Source organism: Folsomia candida, unplaced genomic scaffold (assembly GCF_002217175.1).
Source record: "Folsomia candida strain VU population unplaced genomic scaffold, ASM221717v1 Fcan01_Sc040, whole genome shotgun sequence".
NCBI lineage: Eukaryota > Metazoa > Arthropoda > Collembola > Entomobryomorpha > Isotomidae > Folsomia > Folsomia candida.
This window is the reverse complement of record NW_019091232.1, coordinates 916,563-944,411: the sequence shown is the minus strand read 5'-3', so window position 1 is coordinate 944,411 and position 27,849 is coordinate 916,563. Positions and strand designations below refer to the sequence as shown.

The 27,849-nt window shown below is 37.6% G+C and overlaps 4 protein-coding genes across 6 annotated transcripts; 1 reads left to right on the top strand and 3 right to left on the bottom strand.

Moving 5' to 3' along the window:
• Positions 1-31: 31 nt before the first annotated feature.
• Positions 32-24,139, top strand: LOC110861299 (mediator of RNA polymerase II transcription subunit 16). 2 transcript variants are annotated; one of them, XM_022110402.2, is made up of 15 exons: positions 96-300; positions 407-658; positions 734-932; positions 1,335-1,584; positions 2,585-2,731; positions 2,807-3,000; positions 3,434-3,682; positions 4,622-4,898; positions 4,968-5,157; positions 5,233-5,372; positions 5,780-5,961; positions 6,539-6,737; positions 22,054-22,169; positions 22,500-22,621; positions 23,240-24,139. In XM_022110402.2, exons 1-15 carry the CDS (start codon positions 233-235, stop codon positions 23,400-23,402), a joined length of 2,748 nt encoding a protein of 915 aa, XP_021966094.1. In that variant the 5' UTR covers positions 96-232; the 3' UTR covers positions 23,403-24,139. The 2 variants fall into 2 exon arrangements, 1 of the variants encoding a protein (XP_021966094.1); XR_004833162.1 differs by lacking the exons at positions 22,500-22,621; positions 23,240-24,139 and adding an exon at positions 13,149-13,246 and having other exon boundaries at positions 32-300; positions 22,054-22,073.
• On the bottom strand, positions 7,226-11,181 carry LOC110861300 (nucleoporin NUP159). Its single transcript, XM_022110404.2, has 4 exons — positions 11,029-11,181; positions 9,926-10,038; positions 9,263-9,559; positions 7,226-8,596 (listed from the first exon to the last, which is right to left on the bottom strand). Exons 2-4 carry the CDS (start codon positions 9,963-9,965, stop codon positions 7,827-7,829), a joined length of 1,107 nt encoding a protein of 368 aa, XP_021966096.1. The 5' UTR covers positions 9,966-10,038; positions 11,029-11,181; the 3' UTR covers positions 7,226-7,826.
• On the bottom strand, positions 11,807-14,078 carry LOC110861302. 2 transcript variants are annotated; one of them, XM_035844609.1, is made up of 8 exons: positions 13,542-14,078; positions 13,329-13,469; positions 13,094-13,267; positions 12,800-13,022; positions 12,702-12,719; positions 12,483-12,641; positions 12,326-12,416; positions 11,807-12,263 (listed from the first exon to the last, which is right to left on the bottom strand). In XM_035844609.1, the coding sequence occupies exons 1-8, from the start codon at positions 13,951-13,953 to the stop codon at positions 12,072-12,074; spliced, it is 1,410 nt and encodes a 469-aa protein (XP_035700502.1). In that variant the 5' UTR covers positions 13,954-14,078; the 3' UTR covers positions 11,807-12,071. The 2 variants fall into 2 exon arrangements, with proteins under 2 accessions (XP_035700502.1, XP_035700501.1); XM_035844608.1 differs by having other exon boundaries at positions 12,326-12,641.
• On the bottom strand, positions 14,947-17,197 carry LOC118433054. The gene is made up of 4 exons (XM_035844610.1): positions 16,035-17,197; positions 15,866-15,930; positions 15,379-15,776; positions 14,947-15,282 (listed from the first exon to the last, which is right to left on the bottom strand). Exons 1-4 carry the CDS (start codon positions 16,835-16,837, stop codon positions 15,178-15,180), a joined length of 1,371 nt encoding a protein of 456 aa, XP_035700503.1. The 5' UTR covers positions 16,838-17,197; the 3' UTR covers positions 14,947-15,177.
• Positions 24,140-27,849: the final 3,710 nt, after the last annotated feature.

Here is a 27,849-nt window from a genome sequence, read left to right as displayed (position 1 = left end):
TGCGTTTCATGTAAACAGTGCACTATTTGAGTATGCGTGATGGAGTGGTGGTGGAGCGGAGCGCAGCGTTACACTAGGATCTAGGACAGAATTTGACAATTTTTGCCTTTGGATCTCAACGCAGAAATCCTACCAACGTACTCTGTGAAACTGAGCAGTTGGCGCCCAACAAGTATTTTTTCAGAAACTTTGAATTAAAATTAATTAACTAAATAATTTTAAAGGAACAATTATGGAACTTTTGTATGAAGTTGAGCCAGATTTGGACGGAGCTGAGGATTATGTTGTGAGCACGAAAAGGTGACGAGAAAGGAAATTTTATCTACTTAATTTTCTGAAATATGATTGTAAATTGTAAATTTTAATTTAATTGTACAACTTTATTCATTTAATGTTCCTGATTTAGAATGAAACTGACTCCCGAACGAAGGCCCACGATTGCAATATCGGTCCATAATCTGCTCGCCTTTTCCTCAAATGTGGACCTGAGTCAGTGTCAAAGTTCCAGTTCCAGTCCGATGAAAGACGGAGGTCCTCCGGAAGTTGGAAAACGGTCGACCTACACGGCCAGTGCGTCGTCAAATATTTCCGATGACGTCGGAATTGCGGGGTGTCATTTGTACGTGACGGATCTTAATACGCCGTGGGAAATATTTTTGTAAGAGTAGAATTAATATTTAAATTTTAATGGTTAGTTAATTATGGTGATAATTGAGGCTTGAATGCTGTCCAGGATTAAGAACAGCTCTGCCCAAATCCGGTATTTACAATGGGACCATGCCGGCACAAAGTTATGCGTGGGGACGGACGATGGCCGGGTCGAAATTTATGTCATGGTTGATAATCTACTTAATAAGTGGGGAGTCAGCTATGAAGCTGCACTCCCTGGAGAGCCAATCCTTATCGCGGAGTGGCTCAATGCGCCAAGAAAGGTAGTCGTAATTGTTAATTATTATTAAAGCGATGACTTATCACTAAAATAGTCAAAAATCAGTACATTTTCAATCATTTATCGCCTCTGGGAATTTATTTTAAAATTCTGAACGACAAATTTGTAAAAATTTGTAGTTGATTAATGGAATGGCGTTGAGCTTTTGAAGCCAGTTTCGATGAGTTCTAATTTTCTGAAGGCTTCGTAAACTTGAGATCTCCTTCAAAAACTGTCAAAATCTGGTGTGTATATTTCGTTAAAAAATTGGCAACGACTTGCTCTAAAGATTTTTAACATACTGTAAATTCCCAGAGTGGAAAAATGATTAAAATTGTGCTGATTTTTATGATTTTGATCGATGAAAAGTAGCTGCGGATTTAAACATTTCTTGCGTGAATGTTAGGTCACCGTAAATCCCGAGAAGATGGACAGCATGGTGTACAGCGAGAAATATCTGACCAGCGTTCCCTTCAGTTCGAGAGGATTTGGAGGAAAAGCACTCGACGGTCTCGTCGTCGTTACAGCTACCGGCCTGTTGGGCGCTGTTGTTCAGAGCAATTCGGAAGAAACTGGAGGAAAACCTATTGTCGCGTCAGAGAAAATGTTCGCCATGCGGAATCATATTGTTCACGCGGATCTTGCTTATTCCACGGGTGAGGGTTTATTAATTCCTGGACTTTTTGAGTTCATACTAAATTTTGACCAAATTAGTGTGAATCGACCACAAATTCAATTAGAATGCTGGATTTGGATTAGCTGTCCTTTCTCTCATTAAAACGAAAATAATTTTTAGTAAATTTGTCAGTGTTGCACGCCAAAATTTGAAATTTCAAGAAGAATTATGCGAGTTGTAATTTAAAATAGATCCAACAGAGCTACGTGGTCATAATATGTTTTCAAATTTACAATTTACGCATGAGACTGACAACCTTATCAAAATTGATTTTCGTTTTTTTATGAAGAATATGCACCTACGAAACTTTGTCGTGTTTTCCATTTACCAATATTTACAACTTTTCCTGTCGTTTACACATTTCTAAATTAAAAATGACAGTTGTTATCACAAGGAAGGTTTTCCAAGCGAATGTAATCAGATTTTGAGCAAATTAGTGTCTATTGATTACAAATTCAAGTAGGATGAAATGCCAAAAAGTCGACAAATTTTCCAAGTAAAATAAATTTATTATATAAATTTACTGCGCGTTTTCTCCTCTTTGGGATGCAAATATCTCTGCCAAGCGTACCCATTGGGAGATCGTGTCTTTTGCAAATATCATCCTAATTAAATTTGCGATCGATAGACATTAATTTGCTAAAAATCGGAGTAAGCATACGCTGGGAGATCTCCATATTAAGATGTTGCCGTAAAGTAGAAATTAGCTATCTGAACATTGACTTATGTATAAGCAAAGATATGTATGAACTAAATCCGACGTTGAATTGACACAACAAAAAAAATATACCAAAATTTCCGATTTAAATACATTATTCAAATTTTCTAGCCCTTTTTCATTCAGACTTTCCTGCTTGCGCAGATCGTGTCGTTTCCAAATTTCAAATTTGTGATGGATTGACACTAATTTATCCTAAATCTGTGAACATACGCTAGGAGACCTCCATTATTTATGCAAGTTTTTTATTTTTATTTCCTAGACGGTGACATTCTGGTGGTGACAAGCACGGAAAATATGAAGCAACCCGTCCTAGTGAACAAGATAAACGTGTCGTTGTCCCATTCTCGCGATAAGGTGGAAATAAAAGCGGTTCCTTGTCAGTCGTTATTCTTGCAGTCAATGTTGGGTAAGGAATTCTACAAATTTTCATTTAAAATATGCAAAATTGTTTATTAATTATTTACTGTCGTTATCATTTCAGACCATTCGATCTCATCTGTTAAATTCATCAATAAATGTGACACGGATCATCTCCTTATTTCTCTCACGAATCGACTCACCGGCTCCAGTATGCTATATATTTATGAACTCGTCGCCCACACGGTGACTTTGAAGTCGAAATTTAACCAAAGCAGTGCAGCGATCAGTACTGGTTCGGACGTGGTCAATACATTCGTAAGGAATTTCCCATTACATAGTTTTCAACTTAGGACTCGATGACCAAAATCGTCAAAATCAGCACATTTTTAATCATTTCTCCGCTCTGGGAATTTATTTTAAAATTCTTGAAGAGCAGGTCGGTCCCAATTTTTTTAAGAAATATACACTCCAGGTTTTGACACTTTTTGAAGGAGGAGATCTCAAGTTTAAGAAACCTTCAGAAAAATTAGAACTCGTCGAAACTGGCTCAAAAAACTCATTCAAAAACGACATTCCATTAATCAACTCACTGACTACAAATTTGTCGTCCAGAATTTTAAAATAAGTTCCCAGAACAGAGAAAATGATTTAAAATGCGTTGATTTTAACGATTTTGGTGATCGATCTACGTTAAATCTGCATAATTTAATTTCTACTTAAACTTAATGTCATTCTATTTTATTTTCAGAGATGGCAACAAACCAGCCACATTCAATTTGGTAGCTCGATCTCCTCAATTTGCTCCCTACCATCGCCACTCATTCCAAACATCAATTCCTCCATTTCCCCCACCACCACGACCACTTCTTCTTCTTCTGGGTCATCGTCATCCATGCAGAACCAGAATCAGCAGACTGCAACGGTTCTTACTCCCATAATTGCGACCGCTCTTTCCAATGGATGCATCGTCCTCAGTCGATGCGACAATTTGCAACAGGTGTGCAAAAAAAAGAATTTGCAAATACTTTGATGAATCAATTATATTGCATTTTTATGACACTCACGAGGATAAAATGCAGTGCAAAAATTGGTGCACTTTAAGCTGCACGCTTCACTGGAGAAGAAGAAGATGCGATGCGATGCATTTTTCTATATTTTGCCACACGCGTCCCGGTTGATTAGTTAATTTTGCATGGGTTTGTTTGATGATTGACTTTGATCCTCACTTATCTATTATTGACTTACCTTGTCACTGTCAGGATCATAATAATACCGCTCAAATTATGATAGATAAATACTTACCAGAGATAATTTTCGATTTGCATTTCTAAAACCAAAAAACCCATGCGATTTTTTTCAAGGAAATGACTTTTTAAAGAAAGTCAGCAAATAATGCTTGAGGATGACTTTGCGTTTCTAATTTTGCGTAAAAGTTGGTGATTCATGATGCATGTTATGTAATTTAATGATGTATGCACATATGCAAATAAGGGAAAGTTTTGTAATAATGATGAGAACGAGACCACACTGATTTTTTCACTGTGATTTTTTAAGGACGGAGAGGAAATATTTAGGAAAATTGCTGAAATTATTTAAAATTTAAGAAAACAAACCCAAAATATTTACGAAATATACACAAAAATATTTAAATACGAATATTCTCAAAATTTATATTCCGAATTTAATGCTCTGGATTTTTTTGTGATCCAATTTCTCTTAACAAAAAAAGTCGAATAATATCATTGAAATATTTGCAAAATATATGCATTTTTGAAAAAATAAGGTTTTAATTTGAGGCAGGAATATGTGAAAACATTTTGAAATTTTTAGAATCTATAACAGTTAGAGAAAACACGCATAAGTTTGACCGTCGGTCGTCATCAAATGAAAAACTTGAAAATAAATACACATCCGTCCTTTGCTTATTTTTTTATAGATTTGTTCCTACTCGACCACATCATCCACTCCAAGTTCTGGTCATCCGTTTGCAATCGGTGGCGTGAAACTGGAACGGGACCATAATACCGACTGGAATAGTAGTCCTACTAAAAAGAAGGAATGTTCATCCCCCTCGAAAATAAATTCGGGTAGCAGCAGCCCCGGCACAGAGAATCCCGTCTCCATCTCGTTCACCTGGAGTGGATCAATCCTTGTCAGCCTGACGGAAAACTCGCATCTGAAAACGTACAAAGTGCACGCCAACCTTGACGCGAGTGAGTTTTGACGAGTTTGTTGATGATGAGTTTGATTGAATAATTCTTTGAGATTTGATTTCTGTGTAGGCACGGCCGCGTTGCTCATGGAATTGAGCATGATGGGTGGGTTGGACCCGTGGGACGTGATGATGTGCATACGGACGAACCTGATCGACAACATAACGGATCGGCTCAGCGAAACTTTTGCGAGACAGCCGCCCCCAGTGCAGACACATTACAATGGAAGGATGCTCGTTATCAAGGCTGGGCTTTATAGGTGATTAGAGTAACAAAGAGTAAAATATTTGTGTAGGATCCTTTTTAATTATTGGGATTGGTTTGGTTATGATAGAATTGGATCTAGTGGGACAGCGAGGATTAACGATCAGCAAACTTTGCTCGTATTGTATCTGGTTTCGGGCGCGTTGAAAGCACTCCTTCGACCGGCGGAGTTATCATCGAGGGAGAAAGGACCGGCCGAATCGTTAGCGAGTGAGGATTTAAAATTGACACCGTTTTTTAATTAACGTTGGACTCATCAAAATCCTCAAAATTAGCACGTTTTTAATCGTTTCTGGGTTCTGGGAATTTATTTTAAAACTCTGGACAACAAATTTGTAGAGCAGGGAGTTGCCGATTTTTTAGAAATGTACACTCCAGATTTTGACAATTTTTGAAGTAGGAGAAGTTTAAATAGCCTTCAGAAAAATTGCAACTCATCGTCACTAGCTGAAAAAGAAACTCAAGGCCATTCTATTAATCAACTTGGTGACTATAAATTTCCCCTCGAGTATTTTAGAATAAATTGCCAGAGCCGAGCAACGATTGAAAATGTGCTGATTTAAAAGATTTTGGTGATAAAGTGACATGTATAAACTAAAATTATTTTTGTATCATAGGTTTGCTAAGCTCATCCGGGGAGCACGATCTGACCAAGGTTCTCGTCCAAATGGCCGCCACGGAGTATGCCGTTGAAGCCAACACGCTCCAATCGCTGCAACAAATTTTACAATGGTGTGCCGACCTGGCGTTAAAGTTGTTGTCGACGCTACCCGACCTGCGTCACTCTCGAGCCCCGGGTGTAAGTAGAAATTAAGTAATTAAGTATGGCGTCTGTGGGTTCGATTTGTGGTGCAAACGTTGAGATGCGTTTACCGAGAAATTGGGGGGTGAAACCCGGGAAAAGGAGCTAATAAAAATAAAAAAAGGTCCCTACTAAAAATTAGAAATTCTGAATCCCGAAAATGTCCATTTTTGTTACGGGCAGTGTGAATTTTCCGGGATTTTCTTCCCCCCGCCCCACACTTTTTCTATCAAAACACAAAAATCGAAGCGAAGGATTCGACTTGTGGTGCACACGTGCAAAATGGTTTGCCAGGAAAGCGAAGGGAAATTTTTCGAAAATTCTTAAAGCTTCCAAGAATCTTCGAGCATTTTTTGGAAATTTGTGACCTGTTTTTATAGTCCGTTGTTTCGGGATTTTCCGGGAGTTTTCTTCTCCCCGTTTTCCGGTAAAAATACAGAAATCGAATCCACAATTTCATCACTATTAATCTGATTTGAAAGCGAAAGAAACCGTCCCAAATTCGAGGCGCAATCAATTTCACAATTTAGTTATGGTCACGCCTCATCGATTTGATTATTTGTTTCTCTTGCAGTGGGAAGTTTGCCGAGATTCCAAAGCCGTCGGTACTTTGAGAGAGCTAATCGTCCTCATGCGAATCTGGGGGTTGCAGCGCCCCTCGTGTTTGCCCGCTTTTCGAAAAACTTCCGAAAATCTGGACGTGCTTCCGCTCCTTTTTCGACTTCTGACGAGGCTCTCCGTCGCCCCGCATGATCCTGACGAAGCCTTGATCGGTGAGGCGGCACTGTTAATGTATTCGCTTATTTATCTATTCAAAACTTGATCAAGATTGGGACAGGGGAAGAAATATGAAATTAGATTTTGTCCTGGGTTTCGTACACGAGTCGGTAAAATGACATGACATGACCTCGTTTAAAATCTGGTGGTGTAATTGAAGGTGGATTTGGTTTTCATTGCATAAAGTGGAGGAGTCACTTTGAAGTCGGTGGAGTGAGACGGACAAAAAGTGAGCAGGATCATCATTTCCCCGGATGGATTCTTGATTAGTTGTGATATGCACCTAGAGATTTTCCTCTCTTTGATCCGTTTAAAAATGGTTTGTATAGAAATATTCTTTGAAATATTGGGAGATGGAAATATGCAAATTGAAGCTGAGCAAGTACGTGGTGGCCTGAGAGACCCAAGTTATTTTGGGGATTTGGTTTGTCCCACTGAATTTATGATCATGTTTCAAATAAGTACTTATGTATGATTGTAAATTTTTATTAAAAATTTATTATTGGGCCTCCTCAGACACACGAAAAAATCGTCGCTTCGAATTTCGCTTTGTTTTTCGCTTATCGATAGCATGGCCAAAATTATGAAAATTGCAAAATTTTGTTGCGACTTCAGCTAACCGACCTTAACCCCACTTATAAGTTGAGTTTCTGTTCGCTTACCCCAGAGCTCGCTTATCAGGAAGTAAGCGAAAAACGAAGCGAAATTTTAAGCGACGATATTTTCGTGTGTCTGAGGAGGCCCATTATTTTTCAACATTTACTAACAAAAAGTAGGATAAAATTAGTAACGCTTTATGTATTCGCATTGAGAATGGAGTTCTCCCAGCGTAAGCTGTCCGATTTTGAGGAAATTAGTGTTAACCGGTCACAAATTTAGTTATGATTCATAAATAAATCATCGTAAAGATGATAAATTGTACACTTTCCAATTATCTTACGCGTTTTCTCCTCTTCGGATGCAAATATCAATTCGGAGATCGCGTCTTTCGCAAATTTTATCCTAATTAAAGTTATTGATTTACACTAATTTGCCAAAAATCGGATCGCATACGCCAGGAGATTTCGATCGAAAATAATCTCTCCTCATTTTAAATCCTTCCCATTCTCGCCATTCCCTTTTTTACTGGCATGATCATACGGCAAAGTAGCCGCATCACTGAAACGTTCCTCCCCACCTCCTCCTCTTCCCCCTTGACTTTGTTCTTGTCCTTGTTCTTCACTCTCACTTCTCGACGTTGACGACGACGACTCTGAGCTGGTTTCTTCTCCTTGTTGCTGTCCTTCTTCATCTTCTTCCTCCACCCGGTAGAAACTCTCGCCAGCCGTGAGTTTAAAAAAGTCCGAGATCGGGCGCATATTCTCGACCCGCGTGGTCCTCGGTTCCCTTTGGTCGAGGGGAATATCGTACTTTTCATAGGGGAAGGATTCCTCCCGGGAAAGGTGGCGGGACTGGCGACGTGTCGACGACGTGGGAGGTGGTGTTGTGGGGAGAGGAGGAGGAGGGGCATTGTTCGACGCGGGGGGAGGAGCGGGGGCAGTGGCGGGATTAGGGAAATACTGGAATCCGGAAGTATCCAGATTGTTAGAGGATTCCGTGGCGGAATTTTGCTGGTGGTGGTCCGAGGTTAGGTCGGGATATGACGCCGAGGAGGTCGACGTCGGGGGTGGATTGTGTCGTCGGGATGAGGGCGGCGGAGGGCGTGGGCGTGGTTGTTGGTGTGACGATTGTTGGTTGACCGGGGTGGTCGTGTAAGAGGCGAGGTTTGGATATGTCGGGATATCTTGAGAGGGGGGTTGGACTTCTTCGGTGATGGTGGACATGGACGGGACAGATCCTCCGGTGGAGGTGGTTCCTGAAATGGCAGAGTTTTTGTGATGAATTTTTGGGGAAATATTTCTGAATTGATGTAGAAAGGAATCATCGTAAAAACTAGAGCATTTTTAATGATTTCTCGGGTCTGGGAATCCATTTTAAAACTCTGACAAATTGGTAAAGCAGGGAATTGCATATTTAAAAAAATATATACACTCCGGATTTTGACACTTTTTGAAGGAAGAGATCTCAAGTTTAGGAAGCCTTCAAAAAAATTGGAACAAGTCGAAACTAGCTCAAAAAATTCAACGCCATTTCATCAATCAACTCACCGACTATAGATTTATCGTCCAGAATTTTAAAATAAATTCCCAGAGCAGAGAAATGTTAAAAAATGTGTAGATTTTGAGGAAGAATTTTAAAGTTAATTGATGAAATAGTGAAAATAAAGATTTGTAAATATCAACTTAGGTAGGGTTCTCAATTCTTTGACAAGTTTTTCGAGATGACAGAAACATAGATAATTCTAGAAGTGCGAAAATTGTCATCATTCTTGCTGCTCCGTGCTTGCCTAGGCTTTTTGTGCATATCAAAAAAACTACAAATTTTCGTCCAGAATTTAAATATAAATTCTCCTAGGCGAGAAATGATTAAAATGTGCTGATTTTGGTGATAAGTCCTACGTTAAGGTGAGCTTATGTATTACCCGTGGTGTACAAGTTGTTACTGCTGCTCCTACTTTTTCCGGAGGACGACCCCCCGCCGTGCAGGGGTTTCACATCAGGGAAGATATTTTTCTTGGTGAGGCGTCGTTTCTTCTCGCCCTTCTCCTCCTTCCGCGTCCTGCTTTTGCTTTTGTGGTCGCGGTACACGCCGTACGCCATCGCGGCGAGGAAAAGGGCGCCCACGGCGAGCGCGATGTACAGGAAGATGTAGGCCGTCTCATTTTTTTCATAGGGTTTCTGCTGGCTGAGAGGGTTGGGGGAATTTACGAGGTATTCGTCTAGAAATATGGGATTTTTAGGAAATTTTAGTAAAAAAATTGGAAGGTTTTTGGGAATTTGTGGGGTATTTGTCTGGAGAAAATGTTACTTTTTAGGAAGTTTTGGTAAAAAGATTGGAAAGTTTGGCGGAATTAACGAGGTAGTCGTTCAGAAAAAAATGGCATTTTTAAGAAATTTTTCTCAAAAATTGGGAAGGTTTAGCGGAATTTACGAGATACTGGTCTAGAAATATATGAATTTTTAAGAAATTTTACTCGAAAATTGGAAGAGTTGACAAAATTTCCGAGGTATTTGTCTTGACAAAATACATATTTGAAAGTGGTATTTTTTTTAAAGAAATTTTAGTAAAAAAAAATCGGACTTACGTGGTTTTCTATGATGATTTCTGCGATAGTGATCGTCCATGTTTCGATAAGAACTTTAGTGGAGGTGATGAGTCGTCGATAAGTGGTTAAGTTTTTGGCGTGACGAGATCTCTCTGGAATAGCGGATGTTATATTTTTTTAATAACGTGTAACTTGTGACTAAACGAGCGAATCAATGCGAATTAGATAGAATACTGTGTGATTTGTTATCAGATCGTAAATTATGCAAATTATGGAAGTAGATAGTATTTAGAGGACGATGCAGCAAGCAAACCCAATTTTTCTAGACGCGATTATTAATGAGGGATGATAACATGACACTCTTTCGCTTGAAATGAAATGGTGCGGTGCAGTTGGACTGGATTTTAATGTTCTTCCTGTTGTTACGCGTGTAAGTAGGCACGTCTTTCGGACGACTTTAGTGTGATACTGACGAGCTACTTAAATATGTACACAGCTCATGGACATTTGTCGTACCCCTCGAGAAGTTAAAAAGAATGGACAAAATAAGTACATAAAAGCACTTGTGGAAGAAACCCGGTAGCTAAATAACATGGATATTGGGCACCTGTTAAAGTCGTGTTAAACAACAAGGCATAAATAATATGCAAGACGAGTTCAGTTCATCATTATGAGACGAAAAACAACCCGATATCTCCTCACGAGAGAAGGGATAGGATAACATAACGCGGACATGAGAAGGATGACTTTGTCGTCTTAATAATAATCATGAGCTGTATTTTGTTAGTTAAGTAGCAAAGGGACGATATGGGCACAAAGAAGGCTTTGTAATGTACTGAAATTTTTGCCTTAAGGGAGCCCAGAAGACGGCAGTAATAAGTCAGTGACTTGAACTTGTAAAAGGGCTGCCTTTTTTTGAGGGTGTAATAAAGAGCGAAGAAAAAAAAATTAGGCTCAAATCTGATGTAAAAGGGAACGTTCGTAAACTTTATAAGGGAAATTTTAGGTTGTTTGGACACCCAAAAATGTGTCACATAGGGACAACATCACTTGGGTCGTGACCACCTCTCTTTACATTATGAAGTTTACGAATGTTCCATAATAATTAAAATTATTTACGTATTTTATGTCGACTTACTTACTTTTTTTTATTTTGTTTGTTTAGGTTTGTCACCTTTTCCGATTAATGTAAATTTTTATATTAGTCAAATGAAGGTTTTAGATTTTTGCGGCCTGTGTTGATAAAAAAAGAAATTGCGTGATTAAGTTTTTCAGTAAATTACTGTGGATGAAGTTCTAACCCTGCAGACTTATTACACCGCTTTGTAGCATTAATTTCACGACGTCACCGGTCAAAAAAATTTTTTCCTCCAAACTGGTCCAAAATAAAAGTCTAGCATGGGAATAGTATAGAAAAATTATTTTTAGCGTTCTATGACCCCTGGGTCATGAATTAAGGGCCCCTGAAGGGTCAAATAGCGTTCCCTGATAACCCCATGCAAATGGGGTATCAAATTAATCCCCTGGACCAGGGGAACCAGAAAAATATTTTTATAAATTTTTATGACCCTTGAGTCGTGAACTAGGAGCCCTTGAAGGGTTAAATATCATTCCCTCACAACTAAAGGCAAGTGGGGTATCAAATTAATCCCCTGGACAAGGGGAACCCAAAAAATATTTTTCTGGATTTTTTTGACCCTCAGGTCAAGAGTTAAGGGCCCCCGAAGGGTCAAAATAGTAACCATGGTAACCCCATGCAAGTGGGGTATCAAATTAATCCCCTGGCAAAGGGCAAGCATAAAAATATTTTCCTGAATTTTTTTGACCTATAGGTCAAGAGTTAAGGGTCCCTGAAGGGTCAACATAGTAACCATGGTAACTAAGGTGAATGGGGTATCAAATTAATCCCCTGGACCAGGGGAATCAGAAAAATATTTTTTGGTTTTTGTGACGTATAGGTCAAGAGTTAAGGGCCCCTGAAGGGTCAAATAATAACTTATTGTATTTTACTAAACGGGACATTATTTTAAAGTTTTCAGTTTTGCAAGAATGTTAAGTAGAGAGGGGTAGGCATATTTTTGAAAATTTCGTACAAATTTAATGAATAATAATTCTTAACACTATGTACAAATCGGATTCACTATTTATAATATTTATTATGTATTGAATCCATTGAAGTTAAAATCTAGGTTGATTCTGGTGGGAAGGTTAATCTCCTCCTAGAAGTTGCACATTCTTCTTCAGGCAAGTCTTCTTCTTCCCCAGCCTGTGAGTATTCAATATCATTGTGTATTTGCATTCGGAATCTATCAACTACTTCGTCAACATCGTCAGGGTCCTCATCTTCGTCGTCAGACACATCATCTGCTGCTGTAATCTGTATATTATGTATAAGTTATGTATTTTTTTACTAATAGTTTACTGTCACCAAGAACTCACTCGAATGGGGTTGGCTGAAGCTACACGTGTTTGGAAGTCATCAAGGAAGTCATCAAAATGTCCATCATTTTTCCAATACTCGTCCTCCAATCTATTTACAATAATAATGTAGAAATTGCGAATTATTCCCATAATAGCGAATCTTGGTTTTACGAACCGGTGCACATGTTTGATGTGTTTCTGCCATTGTTCCTTTGTGTATGTTGTCATAATTCTCTCAGCCTCAGCTTGTGCAAACTCAGCGGTCCCCTGTGTGTTTGCAGCCCTAACTGCGTGCTTGATGTCTTTCCACACGTACTCAATTGGGTTCAAGTCGCTAAAAATAGTTATTACATGAATATTCTTATTACCGTTACCTATGATTACCAGTTCTTACCAGTTATATGGGGGTAATCTGGAAAATACGTAAATACAGTGTTTAAATAAATATTACAAATTATTAGTAAATTACCCATGAATAGAAAATAACTTTACCGGACAACAGTGTTTCCATATTTCAATGCCTCCTTATCCACAATGTAATATTCATTTCCGTTTTTAAGGTCTTGAACCATTTTCCATAATTCAGGTCGTCTCATTTGCTTTACAGGTTTTAGTTTCAGCTTTTCAGGGCCCTCTAAATTATCATTCAGCCAGTCGTATAGCTCTTGTTTTCGGGATGTAGATTTTGGGGCTTCCTTGGTGCTGTGATACGGAGCTGACAAATTTAAATAAATGAAATTCAAATTAAAATGGAATTTACAAATACAAATTATTGGATGATATTACCGTTATCAATAACAATTATGCATGGACCATAATTATCTTTTATCTTTTGATTAAGATCCTTCCACCAAGCCATGTAAGCGACACCGTTAACGTTTGCGTGGTAATCCATCTGGACTTTCTTCTTTGATACTGGATATACCTTCATAGCGCCAGGTACGAATCCATCCTCTCCACCTGTGAAGATAATTATTATTTTGAAATAATTTCCTATTTAATGTGGATAGTTGAACTGCACCTGCATGCATCACAATGATACGTGGTCCTCTAGAAATTTTCGGGTTTTGGAAGGAGTATAAAGCCGCTTCATGAAATGACTTTGGTGAATTAATAACCCAGCCTTTTCCAGTTCTAGCATAACTATCGACCCACGTTTCATCTGAATAAATATAATGCATTAATAATTATATTAAATTAAATTAAAACATTTTTGATATTTAATCAGCCAAACCTGTGTAGACAACACATTTTGGGTTCTCGGACTGACGATTTTTAATCATTACGGACAGATATTCATATCGCTTCTGCACGATGTCTGATCTCATGAGGATAACTGCTCGCTTATCAACAGTTTTGAATCTAAATCCTAATTGCTTAATGAGTTTTCTTAACGTCCACTTGGAACATTTGAACGCTGTAAGAGTTTCTCCTCGGGCTATCCGACCATCTTCTTCTTCCTTGACTTCCTCCATCAGTTTTGTGTATACGTTATGCATTGTTGGTGCTTGATTATTAGCATAGAATTGATGAATGATTCGTTTAACGTGCTCAGTTCGGAAGTCGTCAAACTGATCCATCACTGGCGTTGGTCTAATACGTTTCTTACCAGGTGTTTTTATACTATTCGTTTTGTAATTCTCCATTGTCTGATAAACTGTTCTCTCTCCATCCTATTCCTAGAATCTGGCTAGTTTTGGTGACAGAGTTTCCTGTTAGTATTTCACACTGTACCTGGTTACTGTCAAAGAATACTTTGGCGTTGACAATTAACTTTTGAGCTGTCGCCTGTAGTGAAACACCAAGTAGTTGGAATGGGAGTTTAGTATTTGGTTGTTTACAGTCGTTTTTCGCTTTCGGTGTTGCTTTCTCAATTTCAAAGGCTAATTGTTGCATAGGAAAACTCGTAGGACTGCACCTCGAAAGACTAAGGTAAGGTTTGGTTCCATCATTCCGTCTAGGAACATCAGATAAAGGAATTCGCATTTCACCTTCCCCCAATACCTGTTCTTTAGCTCTGAGAAGGGAATAGAAATATCCACACTCAGAATCCGGACAAGGAGGACCAACAATTAGGACATCTTGAATGAACTCGTTTATAAGGTTCATCTTTTCGTCGTTTATGGGGGTTGGGAGATAGCCTACCGTGTCACTGCCGGGTGGAACATTTTGGATTAGTGAAAAAGATTGAACTGCTTGATGAAATTGCCCTTGATTGTGTCCGAAGTGAAGTAAAATTATGCAGTACGTCAATGACTCGGCAGGTAAGATTCCTTCGAGATGGTCACTAGTAATCTGGCTGTCAGAAAACAACATATCTGGTGCAACTTGTTTCGATCCGAGGACAAAGTAGAAATTTTTTATTTTGCGTTGCGTAGTTTGTTTCTCTTGTATGATTGAGAAGATCTTGTTCTGGAAAGATGCGTACATTACTTGGTGGATAGTCATCCCGCCCACAAGGATTATTTCAACGAATCCGTTAAGTGAATTAGTTTTTGGAGGACGAGCGCCTTTTGGGCAAATACGAACATGTTCAATAAACGAAATCTGGTTATCATCATTCTTGGTTGCAAATTCGTTCAAAATCATCCTACATCCCCCTTTGTAAGGGGCCGTTGGGTAAATGTCTGTTCCCACACATGTATCTTCACCTTCTGTACTCTTGGATGCATACTCTGTATTTGAAGTGTCCATTGGTGATTCACCGCCAGGAGCTGACCCTTCCCCTAACTCTTCACGTTGTCCACAGTGCCCACGTTCATCATCTCCATCACCATCCTCCTGTATTGATCAGAACAAAAACGTACATGAGCTTGTTACTACAACAACAATTTCACGATGTCCCCCACAACATCCGCGGTCGCTGCTATTTATAAATATGTTGCAATATTTCTCACAAGTGCGTCTGCATTGGTGTCCATTTCATCCACATTTGAGCATGGCATGACGAGGGAATTCATGTCAGACTGTTTTTGCTAAAAGTGATAAACTTGTATGAAATGCGTCTGTGCTCTCAGACAATAAATCGATGAATCTGAGCTAGCATTAATAGTGCAAAAATATAATCTTACATCGATATGCGGTGGATTTACATTAGTTTCTGGATCCACCGTGTAGCAGCTCCCTAGCCAAATATTTTGCAGAATACTTATCCACTTTGACTCCTGAGCTTGGCCTTCCCAGATGGCACGAGCAGTTGTTAGTGTTCCTGCTGAAGTTTTATCGTACACCGTTTCATGTGCAAAATGCAAAGTTAAACTGGGATAAAATCCTGCTGGGTAGAAATATAAGAAGGATGTATAGGACCCTCCAATTTGACTTTCGAAATATTTTTTGGCACTCATTGCGGCCGCAAAAAGTGGGAACAGATCTTTTCGATGTAATTGCACAGTAGTTAGAAGTGCCTCGTCTGCCTCTGATGGTAGAACCCCTAGCAAATAATCGACGTCATGTTTGCGGCATGCTGCATCTGTGAATAATATCAACACAAAAATTATAAAATTAATTTTCACAAATTTGACTTGGTTAGTGTATGAGCATAAATTGGGCAACAATTACCAACAGCATTTATTGGGCCACCGAGATCATCCTGCTTCTCAATATCGGTGGCAGGCCCGCAATATCTTAATTAATACCAATAATAAAATTATGTTAATAAAGAATCATTTCATAAAGATTCCAATCGCAACTTCAAAAATAAAAAAACTCATCCAAAATAACCAATTACCTATATCCAGGGAGATTGAAAGGTAATCCGCTTGGCGCCTTTTTAACTTTAGCTTTCTCCAAGGAAAGTATAATACCACGTGGGCGTCGGAGAGATCCAGGATGGAAAAATGCATCTTGACGAAGATGAAAGCAAGATGGCAATTTACCTTCGTTGGTAGGAATAAACGTGTGCTTTCTGGCAAAGAAGGCTGAATGCAGGAGACTTGTGTAGTTGAACCTGATGCATGATATTTGGTTGCACAGAATTAGAACTGTGCATGCAGAAGGAAGAGGAGTAGTGCCTTGAATAGCTTTAGTTACTGCTTGCTTGGTGGTACAGTTCTTCGTTTCAGCCGCTATATTACAATAAGTGTCACTAATTTTTTCCTGAGTTAAGTCGGATAGTTTATTGGATGGAAATGTGTGGTTGGCGTTTGAAATTGTGATGTTATTTAGTAGATAACGGCTGGCATCCACGAAACTTTTAAAATAAAAAGTTACATAGCTTTCACTTCCCCATACCCGTATCTTTTTATTTTCATACTCTACTTCTTCAATTTTGATAGTGTCACTGAAGAACATAACAGTTTCATTAATTTCCATACACATCGTTTGATTACATATCAGAAATCCACTGCAATTGGATGGTAATGTCTCCTTGAACCAGATAACCAATCCACCCAGGTTATCCGTCTCATCACACACAACTTTAACCTGTTTATCTATTTCTATTTTATCGACATTCGCGCAACTTTTACCACAAACACAATGAACTATATATAACACATACAGTGTTCCATAAATTAAGTTATGCAACGTCATCTTCAATTTTAAAAATTAATAATTGAGCGGATACCAGTAAGTACAAACTCCAAAACTTAAATTTCAAAATGTCGACTGGAGAAGCCAGCAAGGATAAGGGGTCTCCCATCACCTCATATATTTATAATGCATCAGTTTTTAGGGGATATTCATCACCCCAACCATTAACCCAATCCTTCCCCAAACAAGATGGTGCATAAAGATATGTATATGAGAAAGGGACCAGTTTATACAAACATAAGTATGCTGCCTGAGACAGGCTATGAAGCCTGGTTACCATGGTTACTATGTTGACCCTTCAGGGACCCTTAACTCTTGACCTATAGGTCAAAAAAATTCAGGAAAATATTTTTATGCTTGCCCTTTGCCAGGGGATTAATTTGATACCCCACTTGCATGGGGTTACCATGGTTACTATTTTGACCCTTCGGGGGCCCTTAACTCTTGACCTGAGGGTCAAAAAAATCCAGAAAAATATTTTTTGGGTTCCCCTTGTCCAGGGGATTAATTTGATACCCCACTTGCCTTTAGTTGTGAGGGAATGATATTTAACCCTTCAAGGGCTCCTAGTTCACGACTCAAGGGTCATAAAAATTTATAAAAATATTTTTCTGGTTCCCCTGGTCCAGGGGATTAATTTGATACCCCATTTGCATGGGGTTATCAGGGAACGCTATTTGACCCTTCAGGGGCCCTTAATTCATGACCCAGGGGTCATAGAACGCTAAAAATAATTTTTCTATACTATTCCCATGCTAGACTTTTATTTTGGACCAGTTTGGAGGAAAAAATTTTTTTGACCGGTGACGTCGTGAAATTAATGCTACAAAGCGGTGTAATAAGTCTGCAGGGTTAGAACTTCATCCACAGTATTGTGAACTGTTGGTGCTCCTGCTGTGGTTTAGTTCGTTTAGTCAGTCGGAATTTGGTGGACGATGGACGATTTATTTGTCATTATTATAATTTTGTTTGTTTTATTTAATGATTACATGGTCATACATTTAACATTCGGCTGTGGTTTGGTTAGTTGGTTAGTTGGATTGGATGTCGCATGGTTCTTAGCTCAGCTTATCAGTTTCCCGGAAGTTATTGACACCAGAAGAAAAGAAAGAGGGATAGCGAGTTTAGTAGGGAATTCTTATGAATATTTACTAATTTGTCTTGTCGCCAATGTGTTGACGCTTAGTTTTAAATGATATGAAGCGTTGCTGCTGTTACACTTTGTTTTTCTGTCTGGTTTCATATATAATTATTACTAAAGGCGCATCAAGTTTTATGCGTGACGAATATAATTATTCGGTTTGAAGTGGTGTCTTCTTGGGACAAATGATATTAAATGCTTGCCGGAATAATAAGCTGTTGCTGCTGCTTTGTTGATATGTAAAAGGAAATTAGAGCGTGTCTCGTATGGGATAGATTAAGGAAATATACATACATATGTACACATTAAACTTGGTTTTCTGGAAATTTATTAAGAAATGGGATCAGATGAGGCAAAATGAGACGAATTGTGGTCTTGATTGAAGGATTGTAATACGCTGATTTTGGTACAAATTTTATGAATGCTATTCAAGATTTATGATGTTATTGACATGATAAAATAGCTTGGTTTTCTGGAAATTTAATGAAAGAAATGCGATCCGATGAGGCCAAATTGTGGATTTAGTTAAACGAGTGTAACATGATGAGTTTGGTACAAATTTTATGAATGCTATTCAAGATTTATGATGTTATCGACATGATAAAACAGCTAAATGCTTGGTTTTCCGGAAATTTAATTGGATCCGATGAGGCAAAATGAGACAAATAATAGTTTTGAAACGAGCAGCGTAACATGATTTTTGTGCTTATGACTGATATTCGAGATTTATGATGTTATTGACATGATAAAATTAGTACCTGTGTCAGAAACTAAGCAGTTGCGTGTCAATTGGAATTGAATTAAAAGTAGGAAAGAAATGGGATCTTCCGACGAGGCAAAATGAGACAAATTGTGTTGTCGGTGTAAATTTACTGAATCTTACTTAGGTATTCAAATTTGCAATGTTACTGGCATGATAAAATTAGCAATTGTGTTCTTTTTTACGGAGGAGGAAGACGCAAATTTTCTGTGAATTGGTGACTGACTGACTTTTTATTTTTCATGGCTCGTTGCAGTTTTGCCAAATTGATTTCACTGCGAATTGTCTTCAAATTTAACTCGATGAGGCAAAATGAGACAAATTGTGCTTTCAGTTGAAGAAGCGTAGGATGAAGTTTCATAAATCAGGATTTTTAATGTTGTTGACATGATAAAATTGTAATTACGGCTTTTTTGCCTGTCAATGGGTGACTTTTTGTTTTTCATGGCTCGCTGCGGTTTTGCAGGATTGATTTCTTCACTGTGAGAATTGTCTTAAAGATATTTAACACGTGTTTTTCCAACGAGTTGGCTGACGTGACTGAAATTGGATCTCGATATTTTGACACGTTTGCATTTCATGGTTCATTATGTGTACGAAAAAAGTGGGTAAAGCTGGCATAATTTATTTATAAGTAGGCGAGTTTTATTTGCACTGGTTTATCCTTATGTATCATTTATTATACATATTTGTTAGGGGCAAATGTTTAGATAAAATTTTTGCATTGAATCAATTCTTGGAAATTTGTAAATTAGATTGCTTTTGATGAATATGTAAGTTTAGTTGCATGGTTTATTTTGCGTATGAAAAAAGGGTGGAATACATAATTAAGTAAGTTGTGTATAAAACATGAATTTTATTTGGACTAGTTTGTTCTTATCCTTATGATGGATGGCATGAAAAGCTCGTCATTTATTATTTTGATTTGTTGGAGCATATAAATATTTGGAGTAGAATTAATAAATTCTTGGAAATTTGTAAATTAGATTCGTTCTGATGCGTAAATTTAGTTGGGGTTGGATTGAATAATTATTGAAAATCACGATATCTTCACCTACTGTTGAGCATTTATATAATTTTATCATATCGATGACGCGGAAGTTGAGCTAAATTGTAGAAAAATAATTGTGGAAGAAGAACGTGGGATGATTTTGATGGAATTTGAAGAATATATTGCAGGAATTAATAATGTGTAGGAGGGTTAAGGTTCATGAGGTTATTTACTCCCACCACACCCACCCACGGAACTGGCATGATTTTTAAAAAATTCGCAAAAAAAATCCAATATTGCTCGGGGTTTGATAGTTTTTCGATTTTCTTTCTCCCAGATTCAGGTTTTGAATTGTTTTCTGTTTTTCAATGTGATTTTTTTGATTTGTATATGAATTTGTTGTTATAAAATACTTTATTTCAATTAATAAGCAGCTGACAAGAAGATACGTCGAAAAGAAATAGAATTGATGACAGAAAAAGAAACGGAACCACATTTCCAGATCTGATAACATTTATGTTCGAATTACTCGTTTACTTTCACTCTCCAGCTTTCACTTTTCAGTATTCAGTCGCCTTCTTCTCTCAATGTGAAATGTGACGACATAACAAAATTGAGATTATTGAACTGCTCCTTCATTGAGAAGGATGATATTCGACTCGTGAAAGAAATGGATGTTGAATTGAAGAAAGTTTTTTGCAAAAAGTAAAGTCATCTCCCACGCACAATAATATCGATTTCATCGCATTTTTCTATTTACTAATCTGCTCAAAGTATTATTTAAATATTTGCACGTGATGTAATCGTGTCAAGCTTCGTGGTGGGTGTGTGCATGCGTGGGTGTTGGAGGAGGAGGAGTGGCAGTCAATTTATACAAAAAATACTGTAATAAAAACATTGGGTTTATTTTGAGAAAAGTAAGTAAATTATGAGATCAGATTAATCGCCATGTTTTTTTTCGGGTGTCGGATATTTTGGGGTGAAAGTTAACTTGTTCAGTGGCGAAGGAGGGTGGCAGTCAATTTATAAAAAATATAAGCATTGGGTTTATTTTAACCCAGAAAATTATGAGATCAGATTAATCGCCATGTTTTTTGGGTGTCAGATCAGTTCCGGCGGATATTTTGGGGTGGTGGGTGAAAGTTCGGCGGTGTACATTTCCACATCCAGACTAAGGCCAACAATAGAGTAAAAGTAAAGGTTGGAGACTAAGTAATTAATTAATTGATTGATTGGCTCTCACTTGGTAATTAATTTAGTTTCTGGAACGTTTATATGTACACACAAGGGATTTTACGCGTTCGTCTTGTTTCGCACTTTCCCACCTGGATAATCAATTAATTATCGGTATTGTGCTATTTCTACGTATCTAAATACTTCGGAGAGGTGAAAGTACTTGATTTTGTGGGAAACTAACTTGTTGGTACACACAAAGGTGACGCAAGTCGGGTAAATATAAATGAATGAATCATACCATTCTAGAAGTTTGGTTGCAGGTGAATGTCAATTATTTATTGAATAGTGTGAGAAGCTGCTTAGTGTGATCGTTTTGTCCGTCCGTCCGTCTGTCCGTCGGTGAGCAGGATATCTTCAAAACGCTTCAAGATAGTCAAAACCGGTTTTGTACTTGTGCTTATAATTTTTATTTTGAAAATGGCGTCCCTGCGGTCAAGGTCAAGGTCACCTGGCGTGAGTGAGGTCAAACGCCAGGGGACCTTAATTGGACCTGAATTTTTATATGTGGTAGCATTTTAAAGGAAATTTCATTACGGATTCAACGCTGTCAATGTTTTTAACCTATGACCGTGAGGATGAGGTCAAAGGTCACAAGATGCATAATTGCAATATGGAACCATTTTAAAGGAAATTTCAATCGCTTTTCCGCTACTTTTGTATGTTCGTTCGGCACGATTTTATTTATTGCGGGTGGTGGTATGGTGGAATGTCAAAATTACAAGGTATCAGACACGCTAAGTCGCAAAGTTATGTGGGTGTAACAGGTGGAGTCAGAAAGTAATCAAAGTTTTTTTTTGTGCGTGTCATGTTTTGATGGATGACGGAAGAACGATACTAATTTGTGTCTGGCCTCTTGAGAGAGAGAGAAAGAAAGGAATTGATTATTGCCCCCTCAATATAACGGAAATCAGGTCATATAATACTTATGCAATGATTGGATTCGTGCAGAAAAGATGGGGATATTTCCGTGTCGATTTTTTGCATTATTGCCGCACGTACAAGTTTTTTTGCACTTTTTCCAAATGAAATTTTGACGTATGTACAAGTTTTGGAGATTTGTTCTTATGTTTTTTGTACTCTTCTTGCAGATGAATGTTGCCTTCTTCCGAGCGAAGTTCAGATCCCGAACCATACGGCGTACTGTCCCACGAAAAGTTTGGGAATGTCTTCGAGCATCCTGTTCTCGAAGGGAAGTCCGCATCAGGTAAATTCTACAGGTTTCTTGATGTTGGGGAGATTTTGAGAATGAGGAGAAAGTTTTGTGGGTGACTAATTTCTATGCAAGAAATTAGTCATTTTGTGGAATAAGCAGAACTTACTTAATTATGTCGGTAAATAAATTCCGGGTAGAGAGAGACACCCACACTGCCTAATTATACCAGATTATTACCTATTTTCCATCATTTCTGTAAACAAGTTCCACTTCCAGGAAGGAAATTGAGCGAGTTCCTTCTCCTCTAGTCTTAATAATGTTGAGACAAAGGATGTATCACAAAAGTGGAAAATTTTGTACATGATTGTTATCATTTTGTAGTTTCAGTTTGGCGTGCTCCCTCTGAAGTGGTGGGTGGGCGTGGAGGCGAATGGAAACTGGATGGATGGACTCCGACTCTTATGGCTGGGACGAAATCCGGCCGGAGTTAAGATTTGTAATAGGTGAGTTTTTAGCTTTGGGAGGAATTAGTACCTAAGATTGATAATAAAAAGGGGAGAAATTATGGGTTGATGACTGTCAGTGGGGGCGGAAGTTGGGGGGACAGAAGGGGATATTTGGGATTGAAGGATTTATGACGGACTTATTAACATGGGAAATGTACGATTTCGCCGAATTTCTTGGGGGGGGGGGGGCACCTGCTTCTGCCGCCAATGGTGCATACCTGTTCAAAAATTTAGTATTCATTCAAAAGTCAGTCATCCCGATTTCTGACTGAAAATTTTCATTCACATTCAGTCATTTTCGTTCAAATTCATTTCATTTCACTTCATCTGACTTCATTTATTTCACCCCATGTATTAAGCATAGGGTGAAAAATAAAATGAGTGAAAAATTCTTTCATTCACAGTCATTCATCTGAAATGAAGGAATCCTTCAGTCGTTTTCATTCAAATGACAGTAGTTTCATTTTCATTACCTATCATAATCAGTCAAATGAATGAAAGTGAACAGGTATGCAATGGTGACTGATGGTTAACAAATAACTGGTCGCCAACCTTAACTCGTCGATGACCAATTTGCACAGCAGAACAATTTAAACATGAATATTTTATTTGCAGATGCGGCTGTACAACCCTGCTCAGCCTGCCGCCACGTTCCACGGCAAATAAGGCGTGGGATCAACGCTGGCAAAAATGCTGTCCTTGTGGCGGACGTTGGAAAGTGCCTGCCTTTCTTCCCCAACCGAAAGCAGCAGATGCAGATTTTCTGAACCATCTCTAACCCACGAGGACTTTATGAAACAAAATGACATTTTTCTATCCGGAGAAAGTTTAAAAATCAATATTTTACGATAACATTACTTATATCATGCATAATTTATATTTAAATTAGTTCCATTAGAATGTAGTTAGTTACGCACGTACTCGACTTTTTTTGTGGCATGTTGACATTTCTCTGAAGAATTTGTACGCTTCTTTTCCCATCCACCTTTTTCATGGGTTTTTTTTTGTCTCTTTCTTCATGATTATGACTACGTAGATTGTACGGAAAATGGCATATTTCTTGAATATGTTCCTACCCTGGAAATGTTACATATTGCGTATTTACATATTAAGTTGGTGCCCTTCTCTTTTTAGCCCCGAGTCAGGGCTTATGTACGGGTCATGATTGTATGTCTGTCTGTGTGTCGATTATGCCCGTAAAACTTATCCAATTGATTTACAATTTTGAACATATGTAGAACGTGCAAAATTTCGAATCAAATTCGAAGATGAAAAGCAAAATGTGTCGAAAAATAAATAAAAAACTTGTAGTCGTATTATGCCACCTCAATTCTTAGAAACTCCCTGACTCGGGCTGCACTTTGGTTTTTTTTTGTAGTAAAACACTTCCGGGAAAGGAAGTAAAAAATGACAAAAAGAGTCGAGACATTTAGGTTATTCGAATAGTTAATCTTTTTACGTTTAAATTTAAATTGTTTTTGTGAATGTAATGACAAAATAAAAGGTGAAACGGAATTTTGTGTAATTTTTTTTTCTTATCAGAGCGTGACCAACCAAGCAGCATAAATAAGTTTCCTTCACGGAGCGGAAGTCCATTCAAAATTTTGAAACTAAATTTTCTTTCACTAAACCACCCACACCGTATTTTTCCACTCTGGAGAATTTCATTTTCATTTTCGTCATCATGAAACAAAAAGTTAATTCAAATTCAATCCGCACGAAGAGAAAGCTTTGGTAAGATAAGCACGAGGACGACAATGGGCTTAACTCCCCACGCGTGGAATGGATGGTTTTACTTATCTGCGTCATCTTTACATATGTATGCATGCTAACGGATTACCTTTGTTATCAGAACGGTGACGAGGATGAGATGAGATGAACAGGGGGTGGATATGTATTTATTTTCAGGTTTTTTCATATGGGATAGTGAACGATGGTCAAATCTTGTGGGTGTATTGTCTAACTCGTAAAGAGCACGAAAATTTCGAAATATTTTTAAGTATTGGAATATATTTTGAGGTTTCCAGATTGATACATAAATATTTCCGGTATTATTTGAAAAATATTGAAATCTTTTAGATATTTTTTTCGAAAATATATATGTTTTGTAAGTATTTAAACGATGTGAGACGAAATTATTTTGATCAAATAAATTCTACCACAAAAAATCCAGAGCTTTTTGTAGGAATGAGAAATAACGGTATAGTGCAAAAATTTGGTGACCCCGGTCTCCATCGAAGGAAACATTTCCCGGTATAGCCCCAGACGTACTCCTTTGTACTACTCGACCACCATATCAATGCACCCGTCAAATCTCACTCATACTTTTCTTCCCCACATTTTTCTTCTGTTTTATTGTTTTTTTTGTACATTTTTTAAATATGTTGGAATATTTCTGCTATTATTTAAAAATACGTAAATCTTTTACAAATTTTTTTCGAAAATACGTATGTATACATATTTTGTAAATGTTTCAACGATACGAGACGATTTTTTTGCCCGTAGAAATTCCACCACAAAAAATACAGCGTTTTATTCAGAAGTCAAAATTTTGTGAAAATTTTGTAAAAATTTTATATTTTCAATTTTTCTTGTTTACATATTTCGTGCATATACGTTTTTTTCCGTAAATATTAAGCATATGTATATTTCAGCGATTAAATACATAGCCGTCCTCTGATGATGATAATCTTACCGTGTGGACAGTGGTGGTCTGGTCTGGTGACGAAGAATTACACAAGGATTTTCTTTGTCCATCTGTCTAGTTGACTTTTACTTTTTGGAATTAATTAGTTTTCGAAACTCTGCTCTTTAAAATCTTCAAAAGTTTGGGGTGAATAATGGAATGAAAATAAAATAATGGATTTGGTTTAGCAGAAGGAAAGCCTTTTGGGAAGGTATTTTTAGATGGAAGATTAAAATCTGGGTCGGAACGGACGACAATTAATTTAATTTGGAACTGATGGATGATAAAGTTTTTTTATAGAATTTTTAATATTTGGAGAAACGATAGGTAAGAAATTCGTGGGAAAAAATACGTAAAACTTCCTATTTTTACATTTATTTGGAAATATTTTTTTTCATACGTATTTTGACCAGGTGAATGATTTGTGTAAACGTTGACAAAGTAAAAATTTGGTGAAACAAAAAATACCTTAAAATTCAGATTTTTATATTTCGTAAATTTTTTTTTCATAAATACATATTTCGACCATGTAAATGATTTATTTAAACGCTGACGAAATAAAAATACTTATTTTATTTGATTTTTCAAAAGGATAACTTTTCAAGAACATCTTCAAAATTTTTAGAAGAATTTGATCAATATTTATTTCCAATGTGTACAATTATATGTGCAAAATACTTTTATTGATGTAAATTTATGCAAAATTATATACTAGTTGTATTTTTATTTTGCACATAAATCCTCATGCTTATACCTGACTACCTGTTATACTTGTTGGGTTCTTAATTTAGCAAATTTTTTATCAATGGCGTAGAAATCAATCAATCAATTTATTAAATGATATATAGCATTTGCCCGTCATCATGAATAAAATTATGATGTAGAACCAAATTATGATGGCGTAGAAAATCAATTTTGAAGAATCGTTCCAAACTCACTTTTCAATTACACTTATGCGAAAAACATGCTCAAAAAGGCAGAAAACTTGATAAAAATATTCTAAAAAGGGATACGAACTTCCTCAATAAATGCAAAATATTGACAATACATTGTTCCAAATTGTCTGTTTTTGCAGAATAAATCAAAAAAAATACAATTGTTCGCAATCTACAAAATATTGAAAAAAGCATAATAATCTCCCCAAAAAACGCAAAGTATTGACAATACATCGTCTCAAAATCGTATTTTTCGAACTAAAACCCAAAAAATACAGGTCGTGCTGGTGGGATTATTGGGTGCGAGGAATCGTGTCTAACAAGAGAGAGAGAAAGAGATAACTGATTAGAAATAATAATACTACAATTATCTGCATGACGCAAAAACGGACGGGAAACACACCTCCTCCAGTCCCAGAATCCCAGAATCGGATTGATTAGCAGATCAAACAAATTACTTTGGTTTACGTTCAATTAGTTGCGTTTACTTTTTTTGGGGGGGTAATAAATCCAATCCAGCCGGGCTAAACTAGTCCACCAGCAGGTGACCTGACCACCATGCCATCGTCGTCACCAAAATTTGGGCAGATTTCCTACCACTACTTTCACCACCCGATAGAAAACTGTGACAATGTGAGAGGAAAAAAACACGTGGGTGGATTGGATAACTTGTCCAGCAGATAACATCTTCTTTCATAATGACATACAAAAAGGTTTCCATTTTACATGGCATGATGCAATTGGGGCAAAGTGAGATAACGTCACGTCTTCGGACAACAATAGAATCGGGGGTGAGGGGAGATTTGTATAGAAAGTTTGACTTATTATTATGCGAATTGAACTGTGACAATGTAAAAAAAAACGCGTGGGTGGATTAGATGGATGAACGGATAGCTTGCCCAGAAGATAACCCACGCATAACGATAACGAACAGAAAGGTATGCATTATATTAACTATTGGGGGCCAAGTGACATCTGATAACCTGTCGTCTTCGGATAACATGATACAGTCGGGGGCGAGGTGAGATTTGTGGAGAAAGTTTGACTTATTATATACATACAAATTGCTCTCTCTCTTAATCTCTTATGCTTTCATAGCAGATATAAATGTATGCACTACAATGATAATATTGGGGGCAAAGTGAGATCAGATAACGTCACATCTTCGGATAACATCAGAGTGTGATGTAATCGGGGGCGAGGTTTGTAGAGAAGGTTCGGTCATATTGGGGACTTATTATACTAATTATAATCTTGAGGGTGATGACCAACGAAATTTTGTTAAAGGGTGGTTTTGTTGGTTTATGACGTGTCGTCACGCCTTGTGACAATTTTATTACGTCCACGTCGTCCACCAAAACTGTCCACCGTCACGTTTCTTTCAACCGGGTATCAATATTCCACTCCCGAAGTATCAATTCATCGGGGGGAAAGTATGTATGCAAATGTCCAGTCGAGCCAAATTTCTCTCCCACCTGTTTTCTCACCTCGCACCTCATTTGCATCGTCATCACGATTTGAATACATACTTCGTGGTGTGGTTAGATACCAAAATCCGGGTCTGCTTTCTACCCACTTTTACTCCGGGGATGATAAAACGGAGA